The sequence below is a fragment of the Trachemys scripta genome, chromosome 9 (assembly GCF_013100865.1).
Source record: "Trachemys scripta elegans isolate TJP31775 chromosome 9, CAS_Tse_1.0, whole genome shotgun sequence".
Lineage (NCBI taxonomy): Eukaryota > Metazoa > Chordata > Testudines > Emydidae > Trachemys > Trachemys scripta.
Window position 1 is genome coordinate 43,523,497 of NC_048306.1, and position 21,698 is coordinate 43,545,194.

General features: G+C 46.3%; 1 protein-coding gene across 5 annotated transcripts in view; it reads right to left on the reverse strand.

Moving 5' to 3' along the window:
* The window catches only part of LOC117882764 (probable E3 ubiquitin-protein ligase MID2), a 286,426-nt gene that overhangs the window by 15,075 nt on the left and 249,653 nt on the right, over positions 1 to 21,698 (reverse strand). For 4 of the 5 annotated variants that reach the window (XR_004647099.1, XM_034781530.1, XM_034781532.1 and 1 more), the window contains exons 5-7: positions 15,151 to 15,299; positions 12,324 to 12,451; positions 10,600 to 10,743 (exon numbers count right to left, since the gene is read on the reverse strand). Coding sequence is in view for 4 of the 5 variants with exons in the window: in XM_034781530.1 (XP_034637421.1) it covers positions 10,600 to 10,743; positions 12,324 to 12,451; positions 15,151 to 15,299 (421 nt within the window). In the remaining variant the exon portion in view is untranslated. Of the gene's footprint in view, positions 1 to 6,765; positions 6,923 to 10,599; positions 10,744 to 12,323; positions 12,452 to 15,150; positions 15,300 to 21,698 lie in introns of all 5 variants that reach the window. The other variant, XM_034781533.1, reaches the window with a different exon arrangement.

Consider the following 21,698-nt stretch of genomic DNA (forward strand, 5'->3'; position numbering starts at 1 on the left):
AGGGAGCAGGGGGGCTGGATGGGGTGGAGGTTCGGGGGGGGGAGTCAGGGGCAGGGAGAAGGGGGCGTTAGATAGGTCAGGGGTTTGGGGGGGCAGTCAGGGGGACAGGCAGCAGTTGGATAGGCATGGGAGTCCCAGGGGTTTGTCAGGGGACAGGTAGGGGGTGGGGGTCCTAGAGGGAAGTTGGGGAGGGTCTCAGGACGGGGCAGTTGGGGACAAGGAGAAGGGAGGCTTAGATGGGGGTAGGGTCCCAGGAGGGGGCAATCAGGGGACAAGGACCAGTGGGGCTTAGATAGGGGGTGGGGTCCTGGGGGGCAGTTGGGGCAAGGGTCGGATGGGTTGGGGTTTCTGTGGGGGCAGTCAGAGGAAGTGGATGGTGGCAGGGTGGGGCTACCCTCCCTCCCTGTGGACTGTCCTATTTTTTGAATGTTAAAATATGGTATCCCTACTCATGCAGCTCTCCATTCATAGCAGGCTGCAGCATGAGGTCTCAGCTTCCTCACACCCTCCCCCTTTCCTGTTGGTAGTGGCCAAGGGAATGCTGGGAAATGTAGTTCTTTCCCTGCTCCTGGGCTGGCTCTATAGGCAGGGAGCTAAACAAGGAACTACAGCTCCCAGGGCCCCCTGTTGGTTCTCAGCTCCCATGCTGGATCCCTGCCGCCCCTGCAAATGGGCTGCCCCAAGCACGTGCTTGCTTTGTTGGTGCCTAGAGCCGCCCCTGCTCATCACCTGTCTCTGAATGGGTTATTCCAGGTGAAGGGGTACTATTGATTTTTTAATCTGAAATTGTCGTTGACTTGCTGTTTACTCTCTTTTCTGAACTGTTAATGAACATTTTAAATAAAACAAGTCCTAATGTTAATGTCTTTGGTGCCCATTAGGTGCTGTCTGTCAGCTCAACACACTGCTTGTGGCTGCATCGTCCTTCACAGCTTCTAATCCATGTGTCAATGTTCACATCCAAGCCCGTTCAAATGTGCTTGCTATGCTTGGAGATCCAGGTCATATTAACTCTGGTGGCTCCTTAAGAATGTGACTCAAAGTTAGATCAGAACTCCCATACTCTGGTTGAAGAATGCAAGGTATGGAAGGTCCCCGATGGCTATGTTTGATGGAAGGTATAAATGCACAAGAGCCCGGTATGGGAAGTCCTAGAGGACTGCCATTCTCATCACAATGTTCAGGGGAAAAGATGTGAAATCTTGTTAATATCAGCGAGCTTTGGGTTGAAAGTCACATGCCAGATACTGAAAATTTGCTGCCAGATTAGTTACTATTTTCAGCCTCTTGCTTTATGGGAGGCGAGATGGTGCCACAGACAAAGGAACATGGCTTTAAAACATCTCTACTGCAGCTTCCCACTCCGTAAGGGGGAAGCATGCAAGGAAGTAAGAGTATAGTGCCAAATACCAAGTGTGACTGTACAAATGGTTTGCCCTGTGGACCAGAATATCAGAGCGCTGAGATTCTTGGCTGGTTACCGCCTAACAGCTGGAACACAGTGGGAGGAACAAGTAAAGTTTGTTAATTGTCAACTGATGTCTGACTACAAAGAGAAAAGCTTAATGGGATTTTTCCTTTTAATGAAAGCACAAAGGATGCCAGAGATGGCTGGATAGGCAGGTTATATCAGTTTTGAAGATTTTATTCTGCCATTCTCATTGGAAGCCTCCTGCATATTTAAGGTGCACTTAATAAGCTCCTTTAGAAATCTCCCTCTGTTGTGACACTGCATTTTCCTTTTTTGCACCGACTAGCACTCCTTTATCTGCAGCCAGGGCTCGACTCCTAACAGCACATAGGCTGTGACAGTGCTTGGGTCAGTAACAGAAGCACAGGGTTCAAGACCACAGATGTTCCATGTAATAAACTACTCCAGAAGGAGTGAATGGCTAACAAAAGGAGTGAGTGGCTAAGAAATGAACATTGCTGCAAAAGCAATGAAATGAGAGCGCAGTTGGAGTTAAATTTATCACCTCTTCCCTGAGAGTGTTACGCTTCTGCAGAAAGCACACACTAATTCAGGAAAAAACCTAGAAACCCCACATGCCAGCTAGACCACTTGAATTCCAATTTCACTGTGTAACCTGACATTAATTTTCTTCCTCCCATATGGTACAGACAGGACGGCCCTTTTACTCTCTGAGTCACTTCAGAAACTAAAGCCAGCCTTGGCTCTCGGAGAAACACCTGCATGAGGGTAATGGGTGGGGATATGAAAGTCCATAGGTAGGACCTCCCACATACCTCAATGCCCTGCAGATCACCAACTGGCCAATGAAGTGAATTTGGTGCTTTTGCCCCAGAAATAAGAAACAAGCCAGTTGATTCCCTTGGCTCTAAACTGAACGACAGTTTGTGAGGACCAGAAAGGGACTTCAACTAGAATCAGGGCAGGTGAGCTAGTCTGCCCCTCCCCTGATGGGAGCACGATTAGGGACAGAGCCCAGTGATGTATAATCCCATTGCTGCATTCTTATTCTCTCTGTACCTGCTACAGTTGGGTTACCAAGATTAGGGTTGATCAAAAAGTTTTCATCAAAACTATTTTTTGATGGAAAACTGGATTTTCAACAAAATGAATGTTTTCATGACAAGTGTATGCATTCCATAGGAAACTGCAATTTTTCATTGAAAAAACCCACACCCGGAACCCAGAATATTTTGATTTGGATAATCAGTTGAAGTACTACATGGGAGTTGTAGTTCTGATTCTTCAAGATCTCCTTTTCCTCTATGCCTCCCCCCAGTTGGACTACATCTCCCATGATGCACCACAGCCAGGGACTCCCATCATGGAACCATGCTGAATCATGGGAGATGCAGTCTGAATGGTGATCCCAGCCTATAGAGGAGAATGAGAGCATGAGGCACCCAAACTACAGCTCCCGTGAAGCACCACAGCAGCATTTCTGATTTAAAATATTTTAGATTTTGGTTTTTTTTTTTTTTTTTTTTTTGCTTAAAAGCCAAACTCTTCCATGGGAAATTTTGATGGAAACTTTTTTTTTTTTCATTTTTGCGGAAATTTTCCAGTGGGGGAAAGCCTATTTTCCAACCAGCTCTAATGAAGACCCAGACCCTCTCTTGTCAGCATGGTCCCTGGAGAGCAGTGTGGCTCTTGGAGCTGGCCCATGGCACTAGTCTGCACTGCCTCCACTCTGTTCCTAAAAGCTCCTTCCCAAAGGATCGAACACTGTACCCTGCAGGGGCTGAGACAAGGGATTCCACAGCCAGGAGAGTTCATTGGCAAAAGGAGACGATTCAAACCTTCTGCTATAAATCACTTGCATTGTACCCATTCCAATTGTTACTGGGAAATGCCTTCATTAAATACATCTAACGACACGCTGGGAGTTTCTTTCTGAATTAGTCCTAACTGCATCCTAAGCAGCACATTTCTGGGGCAGACTCAGAGCTGGAGTCAACCAGCACAGGGGCCACACTGAGTTACACCAGCTGAGGAGCTGGCCTGTGGAGCTCCTCCAGTTGCCCGCGGGTGGAGTTCATTGCAGATCAGCTATAAGTACAAAACAGGGAAGCTGCTGGTAATTCGGTGGAGTTTAGCCCCCTCTCCTCTTTTTATTTAATTGGAGTTTTTTGGGGGGAGAATCGCAGCTGTTTTGAAAATAACATGGGAACTCTGTATAGTACAGCAGGGGTGTCTGCCAAGCTGTGCCCCTCCATGGCAACTGATCTGAAAATACAATGTTCCTTTGAGGGTGAGTTGAATCCCTAAGCCAGGCCTGGTGACGTTTATATTGAAGTGTTTGAAGCAGCCCTGTCCCTACAGGGAGGAAGTAGGGGGCGCTACCTCCCACCACCTGCCAGCAGCCCCAGGCATAGCTCTGGGAGTGCAGCGAGAGCCTGCTGCCCACTCCCTGCTGTGGCTGCTCACATACGCTGCGCTGGCCACCTGCTGCATCCCAGCTGAGGGAGGAGAGCAGTACCAGCAGCTCTACTACCTGCATCACTGCCGGCTGAGGGAGCTTCATGGAGACCAGGAGGAGAGCCAGACTGGCTCTGCCTCAATCTGGGGCAGAGCCTAGCAAAGGATAGATCTCCTCCCCCACGCGGCTCCACAGGGGGAAAGAGAGCAGAAACTGAGAGTGCTAATAGCCATTAGAGCCCTGCCCTGGCCCAGGTTAGAGACCAGGGGCTGCTCTAGTGGATGCTAGCTGGCAATGCTCCCCTCCTCCACAGGACTGTACACTGGCTGTGGATAGCTGAAGCACAGCACAGTCCAACCACTCCCCCTCCCCACCCTTGCACCGATGCTGGGAGGAGGGAGGCAAAGGAGGCATCTACAGCAGCCTTATGCCTGCCAAGGAGTCCTTGCACAAGGGAATTCTCCCACAGGTTGGATTCTGCTTCCTTTGTGCCAGCCACATGAGACAGGGCAGAGAGCTTGTCCCTCAGTACCGACTGTAGTCCCTGGGCCTTTTGGGCTGGACACCCCGCCACAGGAGGAAGAACTTTTTGCTTTCCTCTATTAGCAGGAGGACTCGGTCGGCCAGCCTGACGCAGTATGCATTTTAACCACCCTCAGCTGGATTCCTATAAAATTGTTTCTTCTCCTCCTCCCCTGCGTTAGGAGACACTTTGCTCACCCCCTTGTCATCACCGTGCAGCCAAAGGAAGCTCTAGAAATAGCTTGAGACAAAAGTTTCCCGCCGCTGAGTCTCACTGAGGTGCTTGGGACAGAGTGTTTGAATCAGAGGCACTCGTTCCTCTCGAAGTCCCTGTCACATCCTTCCTCCTCCACACAGCTCAGTTACCAGGAGAAAAGACCAGATTCTAGGTTTTGGCACCGACCTCAGTGTCCAAGCTGCAGTGAAGAAAAATACCTTCTCTGTAACAGTCAGGTCAGAGACCAATTCTGATTCTTTGGAAAACTAATTCAGTACAGAATCATAAAAATGTAGTGCTGGAAGTACCTCAAGAGTCCAGTCCCCTCTGCTGAGGCAAGCCAAGTAAACCTAGACCATGCCTGACATGTTTGTCTCACCTGTTCTTGAAAACCTCCAGTGACTGGGATTCCAAGTTTTTCCCAATGTTAACCTAAATCTCCCTTGCTGCAAACGAAGTTGATTCCTTCTTATCCTACCCTCAGTGGACATGGAAACCAATTGTCCACCATCCTCTTTAGAACAGCCCTGAACATATGTGAATATACGGTAGCTTTAAAATGCCCTGACTTGGAAGAGGAAATAATATCTGCTGGAAAACAAGTTATTGAAAGGAAGGCTGGCCCAGTGGCTAGCACAGTAGCTTGGGCGAGCTGAGTTCAATTCCCAGCTCCGCCACAGACTCCCTGCATGACCCTGGACAAGTCACTTTCTGTGCCTCAGTTCCCCATCTGTAAAATGGACATAACAGCACTACCCTGCCTCAGAAAGGTGGGTCAGGGTAAAGACATTAACAATTGTGAGGTGCACTGATGAGAGCCTTAGATAGATGTTCAAGAGACTAAAGAAGCAAGTGTTTCTGTCACATAGAAATGTGGACATGCTGGAAATGTATGAACAGCTCGTATTGCCCAAGCATTATACCTTCCTGAAAAAGGAAAGTGATCATGTAGTTAAGTGGCTCTTGCTTAATTTCCCGTTTGAACATGCATAATACTTCTGATATCGAGAGGGACCTTCACCAGAGCCCTCTCAAAACCTACTCCACAAACTGTCATGGGAACTTTGTACCGGTTTCTTCAGATTGTACTAATTTTTCACACCATATTTGAAAGGTGAGGGAGGCAATGTTCTAAAATGAGAAAATTCACATATTCCCTCATGCCGTGAGGATGAGTCCGGCTACTGGAGAAATGAATCACTGTGTCTGAGGGCAGAATCAATAGCCCTTGGCTTTAAAGGCTCTGTGCTTTTGCCACTTACCCTACACATCTGTAAAAATCAAAAGAATGACATTTTCTTTGTTTACAACCAAGTTTTTGATCAGCTCTGATGATGAATAATGACCAAGAGTAAATAGATACTGAAGACAAGTCATCTCAACCACAGTTTTGAATCTCTGGTCTCCTCAGTCTGTAATTTACTGAGTCTCCTTAATAATAATCAATGGTGCTAGCAAAGAGCTGGCAATAACCTTGTTTGGTATTCTTAATTTGGGGCAGGGGAATCAACTAGATGTTTAGCACGTTTGTTAAATTTTAACCCCAAGGCAATTTGCATATTGCTTTATCACCAAGACTTCAGCTGATTTCTGATGTCTGAAGAAATTCTGACTAGTGACTGGAGTTTTGTTCTAATATTAGCTAATGTCAGTTATAAACTTTGAAATGGTAAATACAATTATTTTAAACAGCAGACTTGCTGTATCTGGAGCCTGATCAGAAGAACAGCCAGCCCAGATCTGCCTTTTCTGATGTTCCTTTGTGCTGTCTGATTTTGTTTGACCCAGGCTAGCATGGTACTGTGAGATGCTAGGGAAAAAACTACAACCACCGCTTTGCTGCTAGGCAGAGATTGTTATACAAGAGACAAAGATGAATAGTAACAGACCAACCCTAGTGCACACCCCACCATGGAGGTGAGTGAGGTACTCCAAAATCAGAGGCAGGCATCTGAGACTAGATGGTAAAATTGGCAAGGTCAGAGAAAAACCTAAATTATGTGGTTGCAATGCTGGGGAAAGGTGCTGGACTGACAGCTCTAGAGGACATTCTATTTTGTGCCAACCTCAGAGCAGGTCCTGCAGTGGCACTGGCTGGAAAAGTCTGTTGACATTCCCCCGGCATGCAGCACCCACCTCTGGGGCTATCTTTCAATGCCTTCTTCAGTCCTTGGCTTCTCTGTTGAGGCTGCCAACGAGGGGACTTGGTGCCATTTGCAGTGCCTGGTTTTGTGACGTGTGTAGTGTCCAATAGGGGCTCCATCCTGCTCCCCTGATTCCAACTGCAGCACAACTGGGCAGTATGAAATGGGACTGTGAGCCCCAAAATTATTTCACACAAGCCACTGGACAGCCATCAGATGATGACAACACAGCATGCTCCCGCTTCACACAGCAGTCCGTCACAGCACACTACACACATTTTAGTGCGCTGTAGCAGTGTCCACACAGGACGTTACTGCATGGCAAGCTAAGGTGCTGCAGATTCCCACCCCGGCTTGCTGTGCACTAACGTCCCATGTTGACGGGGTTACTGCTTTTTGGGCAGGACTTGATCTCCCCACCATTAACCTCTGTTCCAGTGCTAATATAATTACAGTATATCTAGCTCTTGACCCTCTAGTTTAGGACAGCAGTAACAGATGAAATATTCAGAACAAATCAGCACAGACGATCTATTGTCTCAACAAAACAATGGGTAACCATCTCCAAGAGCAGCATCCCCTTCTCAGAATTTAGGGTGGGGTTCCCTTCTTCCCTCTTCTGTTGCTGTGTCCCCACTCTTGATCCTTATTCATTGCAAACAGTGAGTGTCCTGGGGCACAAAATGTCTTTAAAATACTTCTATTCACAAGCCTGCCTTCTCTCATGTTCTGCGTTTGAATAGCCCCACGTCCACCTATTGTGCCATGCAAATACATAACAATAAATCCCGTGAAAGACTTTGTATCCCATTACGAACTTCCTGAGTCATGGGAGCCATTTGTTAAATATACTATGAAAATATTTTTCAGATTAAAAAAACAACAAACCTCCCATTTAATTATTATCTAAGCACAGCGTGTGTCTAGCATGTGTAGAGGGGACGAGCCTTCTCTTTTTCACTACTGGGCATAAAACAGGGTAGGGATAAATACGACAAGTTTGGGTGAATTGCACAAAATAGGTCAACAAACCCAAGAGCACAAAGTATTTGGTTAGGACACAACCAGGAGTTCATGTTCAAGGAGATCCCAGCCAGGCTGCGGTGCTGCTTTCCAAATTTTTTGACCCAGAATAGATGGTTAGAGATGAGTTACAAATGAGAATAGTTGTCTCCCTGTTTGCTCTAGCAGCAAGACTGGGGGTGGCTACAACCCTGTGGAATCCTTGTAAAGACAGCCCTTAACACAGCATGGCTACTGCAGCATTGAGCCTACTGGCATGTGAGAGCTGGCACTCGCTGCTCACTGTCCAAGTCCTTGCTGATGAGGTGGGAACTGAAGCGCACACTGATGATTCCTCATCATTTGACCACAGCCCATTTACTAACTGATTAGGTGCCGACAGGCTTCAATCACTAAGAGCCCCACACGTTCCTTTAATCTTATTGCTGGCTAAGCAAAGGTGTAGCGGGGTTGACGAATAATTAGATAAGACAGGCATTTTCTGAATGAATTACCTAGAGACTTCTCTTGGTATTGTTGTGGAGAATAAATAAAACAAATTTCATTTTTAGCCTGCAGCTCGCTGAATACCAGCTTTGTCCTATTTGTATAATCCTAGGGAATTATGTGAGCGTGTTGCTATGCACATGTCTCTTGGTAGCTCCCCGAATGACCAGCCACCAGACAGATTAAATTTGCTAATGCTGAGGATGCTTCAGTGAACTGAAGGATGTTGGACACTCAGTGCAGCACAAAACAATTCAGTTCTGGACCCCCAAAGCACAGAGTTGACAAACTGCACTTCAAAGTTCCTCTCTGCTCCTTAATCATTTCGATTACTGCCCTGAGACATGTCCTCAGCAAACCTATTCTCACAGCTTCCTCCAAACTCCCACGTCTCCTGGGCAAGCCAGCTTGCTAACTGCCAGAGCACAAAGCTTCTGTGGTTTATTTATGCTACCCAAATAGGACATAGGCAGGGGGAGAATGGGGAGTGTCCTGGGGCCTTACAAAAGTAATGAGGGAAAAGGAACTTCTGTTCTCTCGCTGCATGTTGATTAAATCAGTAGCCAACAGGATGGCGAGTTCTTTGTTACAGACTGTCCAAGGGTGCTGGCGTCTAAAGGACTGAGCATGGGAGACAGCAACTCAGACTCCAACCCCAGCTCTTCCACTAAAAAGAACAGGAGTACTTGTGGCACCTTAGAGACTAACAAATTTATTAGAGCATAAGCTTTCGTAGCCTACGAAAGCTTATGCTCTAATAAATTTGTTAGTCTCTAAGGTGCCACAAGTACTCCTGTTCTTTTTGCGGACACAGACTAACACGGCTGCTACTCTGAAAAAAGCTCTTCCACTGTTTACCTATATGGCCTTGGGCAATTGACTTCCCCTCAATGCCAGCTTCCCCATGCGTAACAGGGGGCTGATACTTGCCTTCCTCAGCGGGGCAGGTAAACCATTCCTCACTGATAGGTGTATGAGTGCAAAGTGTTAGCAGTATTAATGGTAAATCAGCAGAGACTGCTGTGGGTTAGCAACCTCAGTGCCCTGCACCAAGCTGTGACACCCCCAGGTTTGGATCCCAAGTTTGGGCCCCAGTCTGACAAGAAGTAGGGTGCTAGGGAAGTGGCAAAATATTCAGTACCCAGGGAGTGGGATTTGGGGGGTGGCAGAACACACTGTGTCAATCTGGAGCCCGCCCTCAGTGGAAAGTGCCCATGCAACCCTCCTCAGCCAAAGACCAGTGGCCCGGGTGAAGAACCTCCAGGGAGGAAGGTGAAAATTGCAGGGAATCCTCTCTAAAGTGTCAGGGGGTAGCCGTGTTAGTCTGTATCTACAAAAACAGCAAGGAGTCTGGTGGCACCTTAAAGACTAACAGATTTATTTGGGCATAAGCTTTCGTGGGTAAAAAACCCACTTCTTCAGATGCATGGAGTGAAAATTACAGATGCAGGCATTATATAATGACACATGAAGAGAAGGGAGTTACCTCACAAATATAGAACCATTTGTGAGATAACTCCCTTCTCTTCATGTGTCACTATATAATGCCTGCATCTGTAATTTTCACTCCATGCATCTGAAGAAGTGAGGATTTTACCCACGAAAGCTTATGCCCAAATAAATCTGTTAGTCTTTAAGGTGCCACCAGATTCCTTGTTGTTCTCTAAAGTGCTCTCCTTCCCATCCCCCCCAGACACTGGATACCCGCACAGAACCCATTTACAAACGGGATGCAGAGAACACTTTAAAAAGACAGTCAAGCTAAAATTCCCATTAAGAAAAATAGATGAACATGCTTGCCAGGATTGTTAACCCCATCTTCATTCTCAAATAGCAATCCTTAGGGGAAACCTCATTTACTTTTGTCTCGTTAACACGGATTGGTTACTTTTGCCATTTTGCCAACCTTGAAGAATGAAAATTGATTGGCCAGTTTCCCTTGTTTGCGCTCGTGCATGAACCCTTTATGGCAAGGCTGGGTTGCAAATGCCGCAGGGGAGGGGAGCAATCACAACCACATGCTGTTTTCACCGGACTTCCAAAAATACCCCCAAAAAACCAAAACAGAGCAAAATTTTCTCCTGTGCTTGAGTTTTGCAAAATTTTGTTTCTAACCAAAACTAATTTTGGGGGTTAAACAGCTCTCAAGGTTCCTGGCAAGTTGATATGGGAACTGCGATGCTACTGTAGCCCTTGAACCCTTCCTGACATTGACCGATGGCATCTTTCCTGCCAGACTCGACTGTAATGCCTGGTGATGCCATCTTTACTTTCTTCACTGCAACACTGCATTCACTGCAAGCAAATGGCTACTTACTGATGAAGTTGGCCTGGCCGGTGAAGATGGTGTACTGGAGCTCATAGGAGCTGACACTGAACTCATCCTCCGAGATCCAATGGACTGTAATGGTGTCATGGGAAGCTGTACAAAGCTCCTCTCGGACAGATGGTGGATTGGGTGCTGCATGGGCGACAGATGACAATGTAGATATAAGAAGGGGTTTTCGCATCCACTTGGGTGACACCTCATAATGGAGACAGTCTCTATATGGAGGGAGCACAGCCACTGCACCGAAAAAACAATTCTATGTGTTGTTGAGTGACTGCTGGAGTAAAATGGAGGCTCCTGGAAGGGCTGAGGCAACAGGGACAAGGCTAGGAGACCCATTATTAATGTGGTCACATTGAAGGTTTAGGCCGCTAATTAAAGCCCTGCCTCTGGTTGGCACTGATTTTTTAACAACCTTTTTATCTGATAAATGTTCTGGACACATATGATATTTCTCCTCTTATATTATCTGCTTGGAAATCTGATAGATGGACCTAAAGATCAGCTAGCTTCTCTGGTGCGTTTGTCTCCTCAGCGGCTTTAAGTAGCCTTGTAAAGAAACACAGGTATATCTATACTGCAGTTGGGCAAAGTAATTCCCAGTCCAAGTAGATGTACCCATAATAGCTTGAGCTGAGCTAGCATGCTCAACATAGTAGTGTGGCCATGGCAGCATGGTTATTTTCTGTGTGCTACCTTGAGGCTATGCCCTCTGCAGATACCATACACTACATGGGCAGCTTTTCCCCCACTTTCTTCAAATGTAGAAGAAAACCCGTCAAAAAGGACTGTAGCACGTCAGGATGGGAGTAGCCCTTCATTGCTATTTACTTGCATTACGGTATACCTTTTATTCTTATGTGTATTACCGTCACACCCAGAGACCCAAATCTGGATCAGAGACCCCATGTGCTAGGTGCTGTCTGAACACAAAGGTTGACGTGATCCCCATCCAAAAGAGCTTTCAATTTAAGGCCTCAAGAGACATACAAAGGGCAGCAAAGAGGAAACACTAAACTATATTACATGTTAAATGTATTACATGGTTTTTTTTTTCAAATGTACTATTGGCTGCTCATTTCCTGTGGGCAGCATGGCAGGAAGTGGGATTTGAAGAAGGAGGTTCCAGGGATTTTTTCAGAGAGGGCATTCCCTGCATTCAGCAAAGCAGCGGACGTCAGCACCACTGGTGGAGCAGAGGAGATGGGAAAGGGGAAGCAGGAGATAGCAGCCAATGTGATGAGAGCAGATATGAAGGGGCAGAACTGTGAAGATGCTTGGAAGTGAAACACTTCAATTGGATGGGGTGGAAATAGGGGAACCATGAGAAGGATTTAAAGTGGGATGGGGTGGTTACATGGTCAGAAGGAAGACGACCATAGCAGCTGACTGGACAGAAGTGATGTGGGTGAAGAGAAGGGTCTGAGGAGAAGGATGCTGTACTCAAGCCAGGGGATGAGAGCGTGACTTAGAGGTTTTGCAGAAAAGGGCAGAGAATTGTAACAGATTTCAGAAACAGAACATGCCTGAACACCAAAAGCCCAAGGACTGATGACTGGGCCGCTCCATTACCATACCAAGTTGCAGCATCAAGAAGCAGTTTAAAAGACTAGAACAACTTACAATGTAGTTGATATTAAAATATTTTCTACTTCATCTGAGAGGACAAAGAAGGTTACAGTGTGTGTTAGGAAAGCAGGATCAGCACACACCTGTTAGATAATCCAGACCCTCCAGCAGTTTCTTTTCTCTGGAAAAATCTAAAGCAAAGTTTTCAAAGGCATCGTTAAAATTGATATCTGGTATCAGCACTTGAGAGGATGCAGTTGCCATGGCGACCCTGAAAGAAATAAAAGAGCATCAATATACATTAGGGTGTATTTGGACAACCCAGCCGGCAGTTAGATTGCTGATTAAAAAGGCGCAAACAGCCTTGCAGTAATGTAACATGCCAGGAGGAAAACCATCACCCAAAGCAGGCTTCTCTGGAGAAGCAAAGCAGCAAGCCCCTGGGGAAGGGCCTGGTGGCTTTGTTTGCTTTTGTTGTTGTTATTAGTGACAGAAGCATCCTCCTTTTGCTCTTTGAAACAATCACAAACATTACGCTGAGCTAGACAGGGCTACCTAAGCGACAGCGCTGCCTGTTCTTCCAAGGAAGGACATGCTCCCATTCACACTTCATGTTCACCTTCTGAATGACTTGCTTCCCATTGTCCCAGCTGGACATTCGCGATTCCAGAGTGAGTGGCACCCCACACCTGATACGATCCCCAGTGAGGATTCTCACAGGCCTTGTCCGCACTAGGACATTTCTGCTAATATTTCCCACTGCTGCATCTCCACTGGTGGCTGCAATGGTGTGATTTAGAGCACCAGCACCCACCAGTGTTTTCAGCACTGAGTTGTGCAGGTCGGCTCTAAACAGGGTTGGATTGGAATACCCAGTAATCTAGGGTTACCATATTTCAACAATCAAAAAAGAGGACGGGAGGAGCCACGCCCTAGCCACGCCCCCATCCTGCCCTAGCCCCGCCCCTGCCCCTTCCACTCCCTCCCACTTCCCGCCCCCCTCAGAACTCCCAACCCTCCCCCCCCACTCCTTGTCCCCTGACTGCCCCCTCCTGGGACCCCTGCCCCTAACTGCCCCCCAGGACTCCACCCCTACCTAAGCCTCCCTGCCCCTTGTCCCCTGACTGCCCCCTCCTGAGACTTTCCCCCCATCCTAACTGGTCCCCTAGGACCCTATCCCCTACCTGTCCCCTGACTGCCCCAACCCTTATCCACACCCCCACCCCCAGACAGACACCAGGGACTCCCACGCCCCATCCAACCACTCCCCACCCCCTGGCCCCCCCCTGAACTCCCGACCATCTAAACCCCTCTGCTCCCTGTCCCCTGACTGCCCCCTCCTGGACCCCTGCTCCTAACTGCCCTCCAGAACCCCACCCCCTACCTAAGCCTCCCTGTTCCTTGTCCCCAACTACCCCCTCCTGAGACCCCCCACCCTAACTGACCCCCTAGGATCCTACCCCCTACCTGTACCCTGACTGCCCAAAACCTTACACCCCCCAACCTCCAGACAGCCCCTCCCCGAACTCCCGACCCATCGAACCCTGCTCCCTGTCTCTTGACTGCCCCCTCCAGAACCTCCCTGCCCCTTCTCTGACCCCTTGACCCCCTTACCATGCCGCTCAGAACAGAGTGCTGCAGAGCAGCACGCTCGGCAGCAGGGGAGGGGGGAGCAGAGGGAGGAGCTCCAGACTGCCGGAGGCCCAAGGCAAACGGCCGGCCGGCGATCTGCGAATGCAGGGAGGGGGAGGGAGGGAAAGAGAGGAGGGGAGTGGTCTCAAGTTGCAGGGGAGAGGAGGGGGAAGCGGAGGAGGGGCTCTGGCTGTCAGAGCCCCATGCGAGTGGCACGATCCGGCTGGCTGCCCTATCAGCTGCGCGCGCTCTGCATGGGGGGGAAGTCCGGACATTTACAAATTCCCCCCGGACGCTATTTTTAATTTAAAAAAGCCGGACATGTCCGGCAGAATCTGGATGAATGGTAACCGTACAGTAATCTCCTGGGGCCCTGTCTACACCCACTAGTGAGTGTATGTTACAGGTTTCCATCTATGGCCAGTCCACAGAGGTTATGAGCCAGTTACAGCCCCAGTTAAAGAACCTGACTTAAGCTCACGCAGTAGCAGCTTGTGCTTTTAGCTCTGGAGGTCCTCAGTTCAATCCCTGGTGTTTCAGCCCAGAGGGCGGCTGACACCACCACCACTAGTGGAACTGAAAGGGAGGTAACCATGACCAGTAATTATTCAGCAGATGAAGCCTAGTGCCACCATTCTTTCAATGTTTCACCTATTACTCTCAACGGCCATTCTCAAACTCCTGTATCTGTCATACGATTTGCTGGTGGCCCTGTGCAATGCTGCATGCTGTACCACTGTAAAGAACTTTGATAGCTGGCAAGAGGGGGGAGGGATAGCTTGGTGGTTTGAGCATTGGCGTGCGAAACCCTGAGTTGTGAGTTCAATCCTTGAGGGGGCCATTTAGGGAACTGGGGTAAAAAATCTGTCTGGGGATTGGTCCTGCTTTGAGCAGGGGGTTGGACTAGATGACCTCCTGAGACCTACTAAACCCAGGGTTGTGAGTTCAATCCTTGAGGGGGCCACTTAGGGACCTGGGGCAAAATCAGTACTTGGTCCTGCTAGTGAAGGCAGCTGGATTCAATGATCTTTCAAGGTCCCTTCCAGTTCTAGGAGATGGGATATCTCCATATATTATTATTATTATTCTTCTAAGAGTACTCTTTGTGAGCACCACTTCTGTGGCTGTGGGGATTAGTAAATAGATAAAGATGGTTCAGAAAACAGGCAGGGTTGAGGGAAAAATCTCACAGGATAAATGAGCTTCCAAGGGATAAGGGTCTGTGCTCAGAACTGCTGAGACAGCTATTTTTTCTACCACTCAAAAAAATCACATGCACCATTTTCCCCTGGGGATTCAAACCCGAGTTGGCTGGCCGGTAACATCTAGCAAGCCCACCTCTCGGCCACGTTCCTGGCAGTCTGCAGGAACCGTGCATGGTCGTTCTCTTTCAGGATATGTTCCGCTTGATTGATGAGGACTGTGGAGCGCTCTAGGCACTGCCGACAGTTAGCTACCTGCTGGGCCAGCTTCCTCAGCTTCATAACCTTGGAGAGAGGAGCAGAGGGGAAACAAAAAACAGAAAACAGCACTTGAAGGAGATCAGCAAGGAGGCCTGGGAATTGGGCTTATTAATCAACTGGCTAAAGCTGCCTTGTTCAGGACAAGGCTGACGGAGAGGCTGCCCCGATGGCTTATCCTCTGCAGCGCTCTGTGAGCACATCAAAGGCATTGCTTTAAAACCAAAGGAGAAAGCACTGGTCCTAGCAGAGGAAGCTTCTCAATGGAAGTCAGCAGGAGTAAAACTTTGCCAGAGCCTTGTGCTCCGGCCCCTCCCAGCCAAACAGCTTGTTGTGGAAAAGAGAGTTAAGAAGCATTTAAAGGTGCACTCTCTGTGTTCATTTAGATTACAGAACAGACAGACTGAAACCCTGGGAAAAAGGCTCTTGGTTGCTCTAAAGGTTTGTGTGATCAAAAGTGATGCAGCTGCTCTTCACTTTCCACATTTTCAAACTCTGAGGGTTTAAATCTCACCTCATTCCCTTTACTTTAGCACAAAAAAATAAGACATTCATGTAACCCCTTTTCGAGTTGGCCCTAGTTTAGGGATGAATCTCTTCTTTGAAAGCAGGTCAGAACAGTACAAGGAAACTTCACACTTCTCTAGAGTGGCTCAGTCAGTGCACAGCTCAGACTTGCACTCAGAAAGCATTACAGTTTCAGCCACAAATAGTTTTGTAACTGCAACCAGGGGGTGAGATGTGGCAATAACATGGGATGGGAAAGCAAGCTGTGACACCTGGAATCAGATGCTAACTCAACCAGCTGTAAACATGATCAGATTTGAGCATGCACAAAGAATGACAGACATCTCAAAAGCAGTCAGCCCCACTCTGCACCAAGCTGCATTTGGATATCAGGAAGCCCATTTCTAAGTGGCAGGATAACAATTAACTTGTCACCATTCCCTGCTTCAAAGTCTTTGCTGCATTTTGGAAGTCATACTGTGCCCTAGCCAAAGTTCAAATCAGAAGAAATTCAGTACTGTCAGGGAAAAATTTCCAACAATTCAGCTTTTTCGGCAGGGAATTCCTTAAGTGTGTTTATTGGATGTTTAAGAATACACGTGATAAACCAAAAATTCACAGCACTGATATTTGAAGTTCTGTGGTATCATCTCTCTGATCTTTTTTCGGCAAAGCATGGTGACAAAACTGAGGGCAGCTCGTGACAGTGGAGTTTGCAATGAAACCAGAATGAACAGTGTTTCTTATGGGGTCAAATCCCGAAGTCCATACTAAGGGAAATGTCATATTGAAGTGCTCAGAACACCTCAGGACTGTGCTCGGGTGAGGGCCTCCTAGGCAATTATGTTGAGATCTGAAACTTTAGAGCCTACAAGTTCACTCAGTCCTACTTCTTGTTCACCCAATTGCTCAAACAAACAAGTTTGTTTACTTTTACTGGAGATAATGCTGCCCGCTTCTTTATTTACAATGTCACTAGAAAGTGAGAATAGGCATTCACATGGCACTGTTGTAGCCGGCATTGCAAGGTATTTACATGCCAGATATGCTAAACATTCGTATGCCCCTTCATGCTTCGGCCTCCATTCCAGAGGACATGCTTCCGTGCTGATGATGCTCGTTAAAAAAATAACACATTAATGAAATTTGTGACTCAACTCCTTGCGAGATAATTGCATGTCTCCTGGTCTGTTCTACCCGCATTCTCCCATATATTTCATGTTATAGCAGTCTCGGATGATGACCCAGCCCATGTTGTTCGTTTTAAGAAGACTTTCACTACAAATCTCACAAAACGCAAAAAAGGTACCAATGTGAGATTTCTAAAGATACCTACAGCACTTGACCTAAGTTTTAAGAATCTGAAGTGCCTTTCAAAATCTGAGAGGGACGAGGTGTAGAGTATGCTTTCAGAAGTCTTAAAAGAACAACACTCCAATGCGGAAACTACAGAACCCAAACTACCAAAAAAGAAAATTGACCTTCTGCTGGTGGCATATGACTCAGATAATGAAAATGAACATGTGTCAGTCCACACTGCTTTGGATTGTTATCGAGTAGAACCCATCATCAGCATGGATGCATGTCCTCAGGAATGGTGGTTGAGGCATGAAGGGACATATGAATCTTTAGAGCATATGGCATGTAAATATCTTGCAACGCCGGCTACAACAGTGCCATGCGAACGCCTGTTCTCACTTTCAGGTGACATTGTGGACAAGAAGTGGGCAGCATTATCTCCTGTAAATGTAAATAAACTTGTTTGCTTGAGCGATTGGCTGAACAAGAAGTAGGACTGAGTGGGCTTATCAAAAGTTTTACATTGTTTTATTTTTGAATGCAGTTATTTTTTGTACATAATTCTACATTTGAAAGTTCAACTTTCATGGTAAAGAGATTGCACTATAGTACTTGTATTAGGTGAACTGAAAAATGCTATTTCTTTTGTTTTTTACAATGCAAATATTTGTAATAAAAATAAATATAAAGTGAGCACTGTACCCTTTGTATTCTGTGTTGTAATTGAAATCAATATATTTGAAAATGTAGAAAACATCAAAAAAATTTAAATAAATGGTATTCTATTATTGTTTATCAGTGCGATTAATCGCGGTTAATTTTTTTAATCCCTTGACAGCCCTAGTTTAAACTTCTGAATGGTTCCAAGGTGTTACCTCATTTACAGAACATAAGAATGGCCATACTGGGTTAGACCAATGGTCCATCTTGCCCAGTGTCCTGTCTTCTGACAGTGACAATGCCACATGCTTCAGAGGGAATGAACAGAATAGGGCAATTATTGGGTGATCCATCCCCTGTCATCCACTTCCAGCTTCTGGCAAACAGAGAACACTACTGAATCTGGAGACCTGAATCAAGATAGCAAGGACCTTGCAGCCGAAGAAAAGGTCACCCTTACCAAGCTCAGATAAAAACAGCGCCCTGAGTGCAGATGTCACCTGTGCATCCACCTGCACCCGAAGATCTAACCCGACACCCAGACTGTGAACCTGTTGGACAAGTGGCAGATGCAGATATCGTCTTGCCATCTCTTCCAGTTGTTTCCCCCAACCTACCAACAGCCCCCTTAATCTCATCTCACCCTGCCCACTGGCCTTCATCCCAGTACCAACCTCATTCAGACAATGAGCAAGTCACCTCCTTGCATTAACAACAGCAGATGAGATGGAGTGCCATCAGCATAGTGGAAGCACTGTAAACTCCCCAGCTGGCCAGAGGGCCTCATATGCACAGTGACCAGATGGGGTGAGAGGATGGACTCAGAGACATCCCGTCCGAGAGAGCCCATGGGTTAAACAAGCCATCACTCGAAACAACCTTCAGGGACCTGTCAAAGAGATAGGAATAGGGCCACTCCACAGTGCCCCTGCCATGCCTAGGCCTGAGGCTAGACTGAGTTGGGTGAGGGAAATCTTAGCTAGAACTGCCCTGGCACAACCCTCTCAGCTCCCTGTACTAACAAGGGGGAAGGTGGACTGAGGTGTGGCAGCCTCCTCAACTAGAACTGGTTGGAGAATGGCTTGCTGCACCTCTGGCAAAAAATGTCAATGAAATTTTCTCGTATTCTTGTATATTTACAATTTTTTTGGCAGAAATTAAAAAGCCAAAATATTTCTGATTTTGGCCAAAATATTTCATTTTTTCATCAAAACATCAATGGTTTTGGACAGCAGACTCTTTTTCTGAAAATTTTCATTTAATCCAAAACTAAACGTTTCCTTAAAAAACAGTTTAGAAAGAATATTTTCACCAAGCCCTACTGTCAATGCCAAACAATGGCTTCTCCAGCAGGGCTGTGCTATAGCCTCCTTCGGGATATCTGGCCCTACCTAGCTGAAAAGTGGCCTCGGCAATCCTCACCAGAAGGGGGCCAGCACTTCCCCACAGGTTTTCACCTGCCAGGAGGGGTAAGGGCCTAGCTGGGACACTGTCACCTGGAACTCCCACATCACTCCACAACCACAGTGCGCAACCCCAGTGGAACACAAGCAGACAAAACTCAGTTCTGGTCCCCTTCAGATGTTGCCCTGCCAGCCCAGAGGCTGATAGGTCAGTCCAGAGCTGAGTGACAGCATCCACGAAGACTTACTGTGAGAAAATTCAGCTTGGTATCTGAGCGGAGACATTCCCAATTAACTGACTATTAGGACAGGCAGGAGTCAATTTTATATAATATTGACAAATATCGAGATTGATTTTTAAGATTTTTATCAATTTAAATTTTCTCATCTGTGTGAAATTATAGGTTTTAAGCATCTTTTTAATTTTTATCAATTTTAATTTTCACAGTTGCTGGACATGAAGGATCGGTGCAACAATAACTGAATGCGAATGTTAAGATTCAAAAAGTTAAAGCTTTATAAACTGTTAAAAAAAGGTCATCAACATCTCAGGTCAAAATATACAAAGTAAACATCTTTAAATCAACAAATCAGACCTGTTTTTACTATTCATTTGTAAGAACCAAATTACAAGCCTAATTCAAAAGACTAAAACACTGGATTTTGCCTATTAAAGCCTTCAGTTCCAACAGTTACAAAGTTCGAGCAAAAATAAATAAATAAAAATTAAGAAATCTCAGGATTTTTGTTACAGGTACTGGAATGCATAATTATTTGTTAGAAGCAGCAGATGAGATTTTTGAAAGCCCTCAAAATTTAAGCATATGTCTTTATTGTAGAACAAAACGTTGAGCGGCCCAAGCTGGTCTTCGTAGAGGCGCATGCAACATTTGTCTTGAACTTTTCTGAAAGGACAATGATCTTTCCACAGACGCCAACGTTAGTGGCATTGCAAGTACACATAATGCCACACTAGATATGACAGGCAATGACTGGGTTTCACTTTTCCAGTATTCAAGTGCCGTTATGCTGTCATCACAGGGCATTTCACGCTCCATGTACAAGTTAAAATCATGCCTCCACTCTTCTGCCTTTTAAGGGAAAACACCCAGAATATTTCCATGGGCTGCTAACATTGTGTGACATCTTAGCCTTGACAAATGGATCAAGTACTTTAGAGTTAGCAAAAGAGATCCCAATCCGCAAGATCCAATATGCCATCAGGGACATTGTGAGGTATGGTTGCCTTCAGTTTGCTTTGAAATGCTGATATGAAAGAATTGCCTTTTGGAGCCCATTGACTTGAGTTCCATTTCTTTTAAGGCATTATCTACATCAGCGGCAACTTATAAACTGCAGTTAAGCAGCATATCAATGTGATGTATCAGGATGCATTTATTTCCATTTGGAAATGAACCCCGTGGATTTTCCCCAAAAACACACACACACAAAAAAAGATAACATTCTCATTGGTTTCCATCCGGCATAACTTCATTGTCTTCTTTGAAGCGACTGCATCCTCTTCTTTAATGAGAAAGTCTGTCACGCTGTCCCAGTGCGCATGAAAGAATTTTGCTGCCTTGAGCCAGGAAATCCAGCACAATGGAACAACACAAGGGGACACATGCACCCCAATGGGGTCATGTTGTTGCTTGCACAGACTTTAAAAAGTGCTCACCTTTGCCTGTTGGCATATTTAAATATCACTGGAAAATGTACCACACATTCGTTGCCACAATGGAACTCATTGTTTTGATTGCATGATCAATGGCTACTTACAAAAGATGAGGAACAAATGGAATGCACAGCAATGTGAATACAGAATGTGGATGCAGATCTTTCAAGTCCTTTACTAACCATTGCATGCGCCTTACAGAGTCACTGTTAATGGACACAGTTTTCCCACATTTAGCTGTACTCTCACAACACATCTTGAATCCAAATTGAAATGACTCCCATGTTGCACTGAAGAACAGACAATTTTACTAGAACAGTATTTATTGATTTATTTTTGTCACTGCAGAACACCGCAAGCACGTTAACTGCTGGCTGTCCAGCAAACTCTGGGGTTTCATCAAGTACTAAAGAGAATTTCTCACCACTCAAAAGATCCTTAATTGCAGCTTAGTGTGAGCAAAAGCTTCAGGCAGATATTTGTGTTCCAGATGCTGACACAATGGCGAAGTGTATACTGCCGGTGCATGCTTGTGAAGCAGAGCTAATGAAAAGCTCGAAGCACAGCCAGCACTGATTGGAATCACCTTAAAGCACGTCGCACGTACCAGACGATGTGGAAATCTGCAGCTTCTTCTTTCATTTTTCCCATTCTTCCCATCCAGGCTTCTATCAAAAGTTGGGTTCCCTTTGCTTGACTTTCTTTTAATTTCAAATGACACTGTTCAAATGCTCAGCACTACAATTTGCCAGCACGGTTAATCTTCAGCTGCAGCACTGCTTGGTGGCCTCTGTAGCCCTTTATCACATGATCGCTGCTGCTCCTGCCGAGTGCCATGGCCTGGCTGCATAGCCAACTTCACCAAGGAAGTGTCTGGTTCCT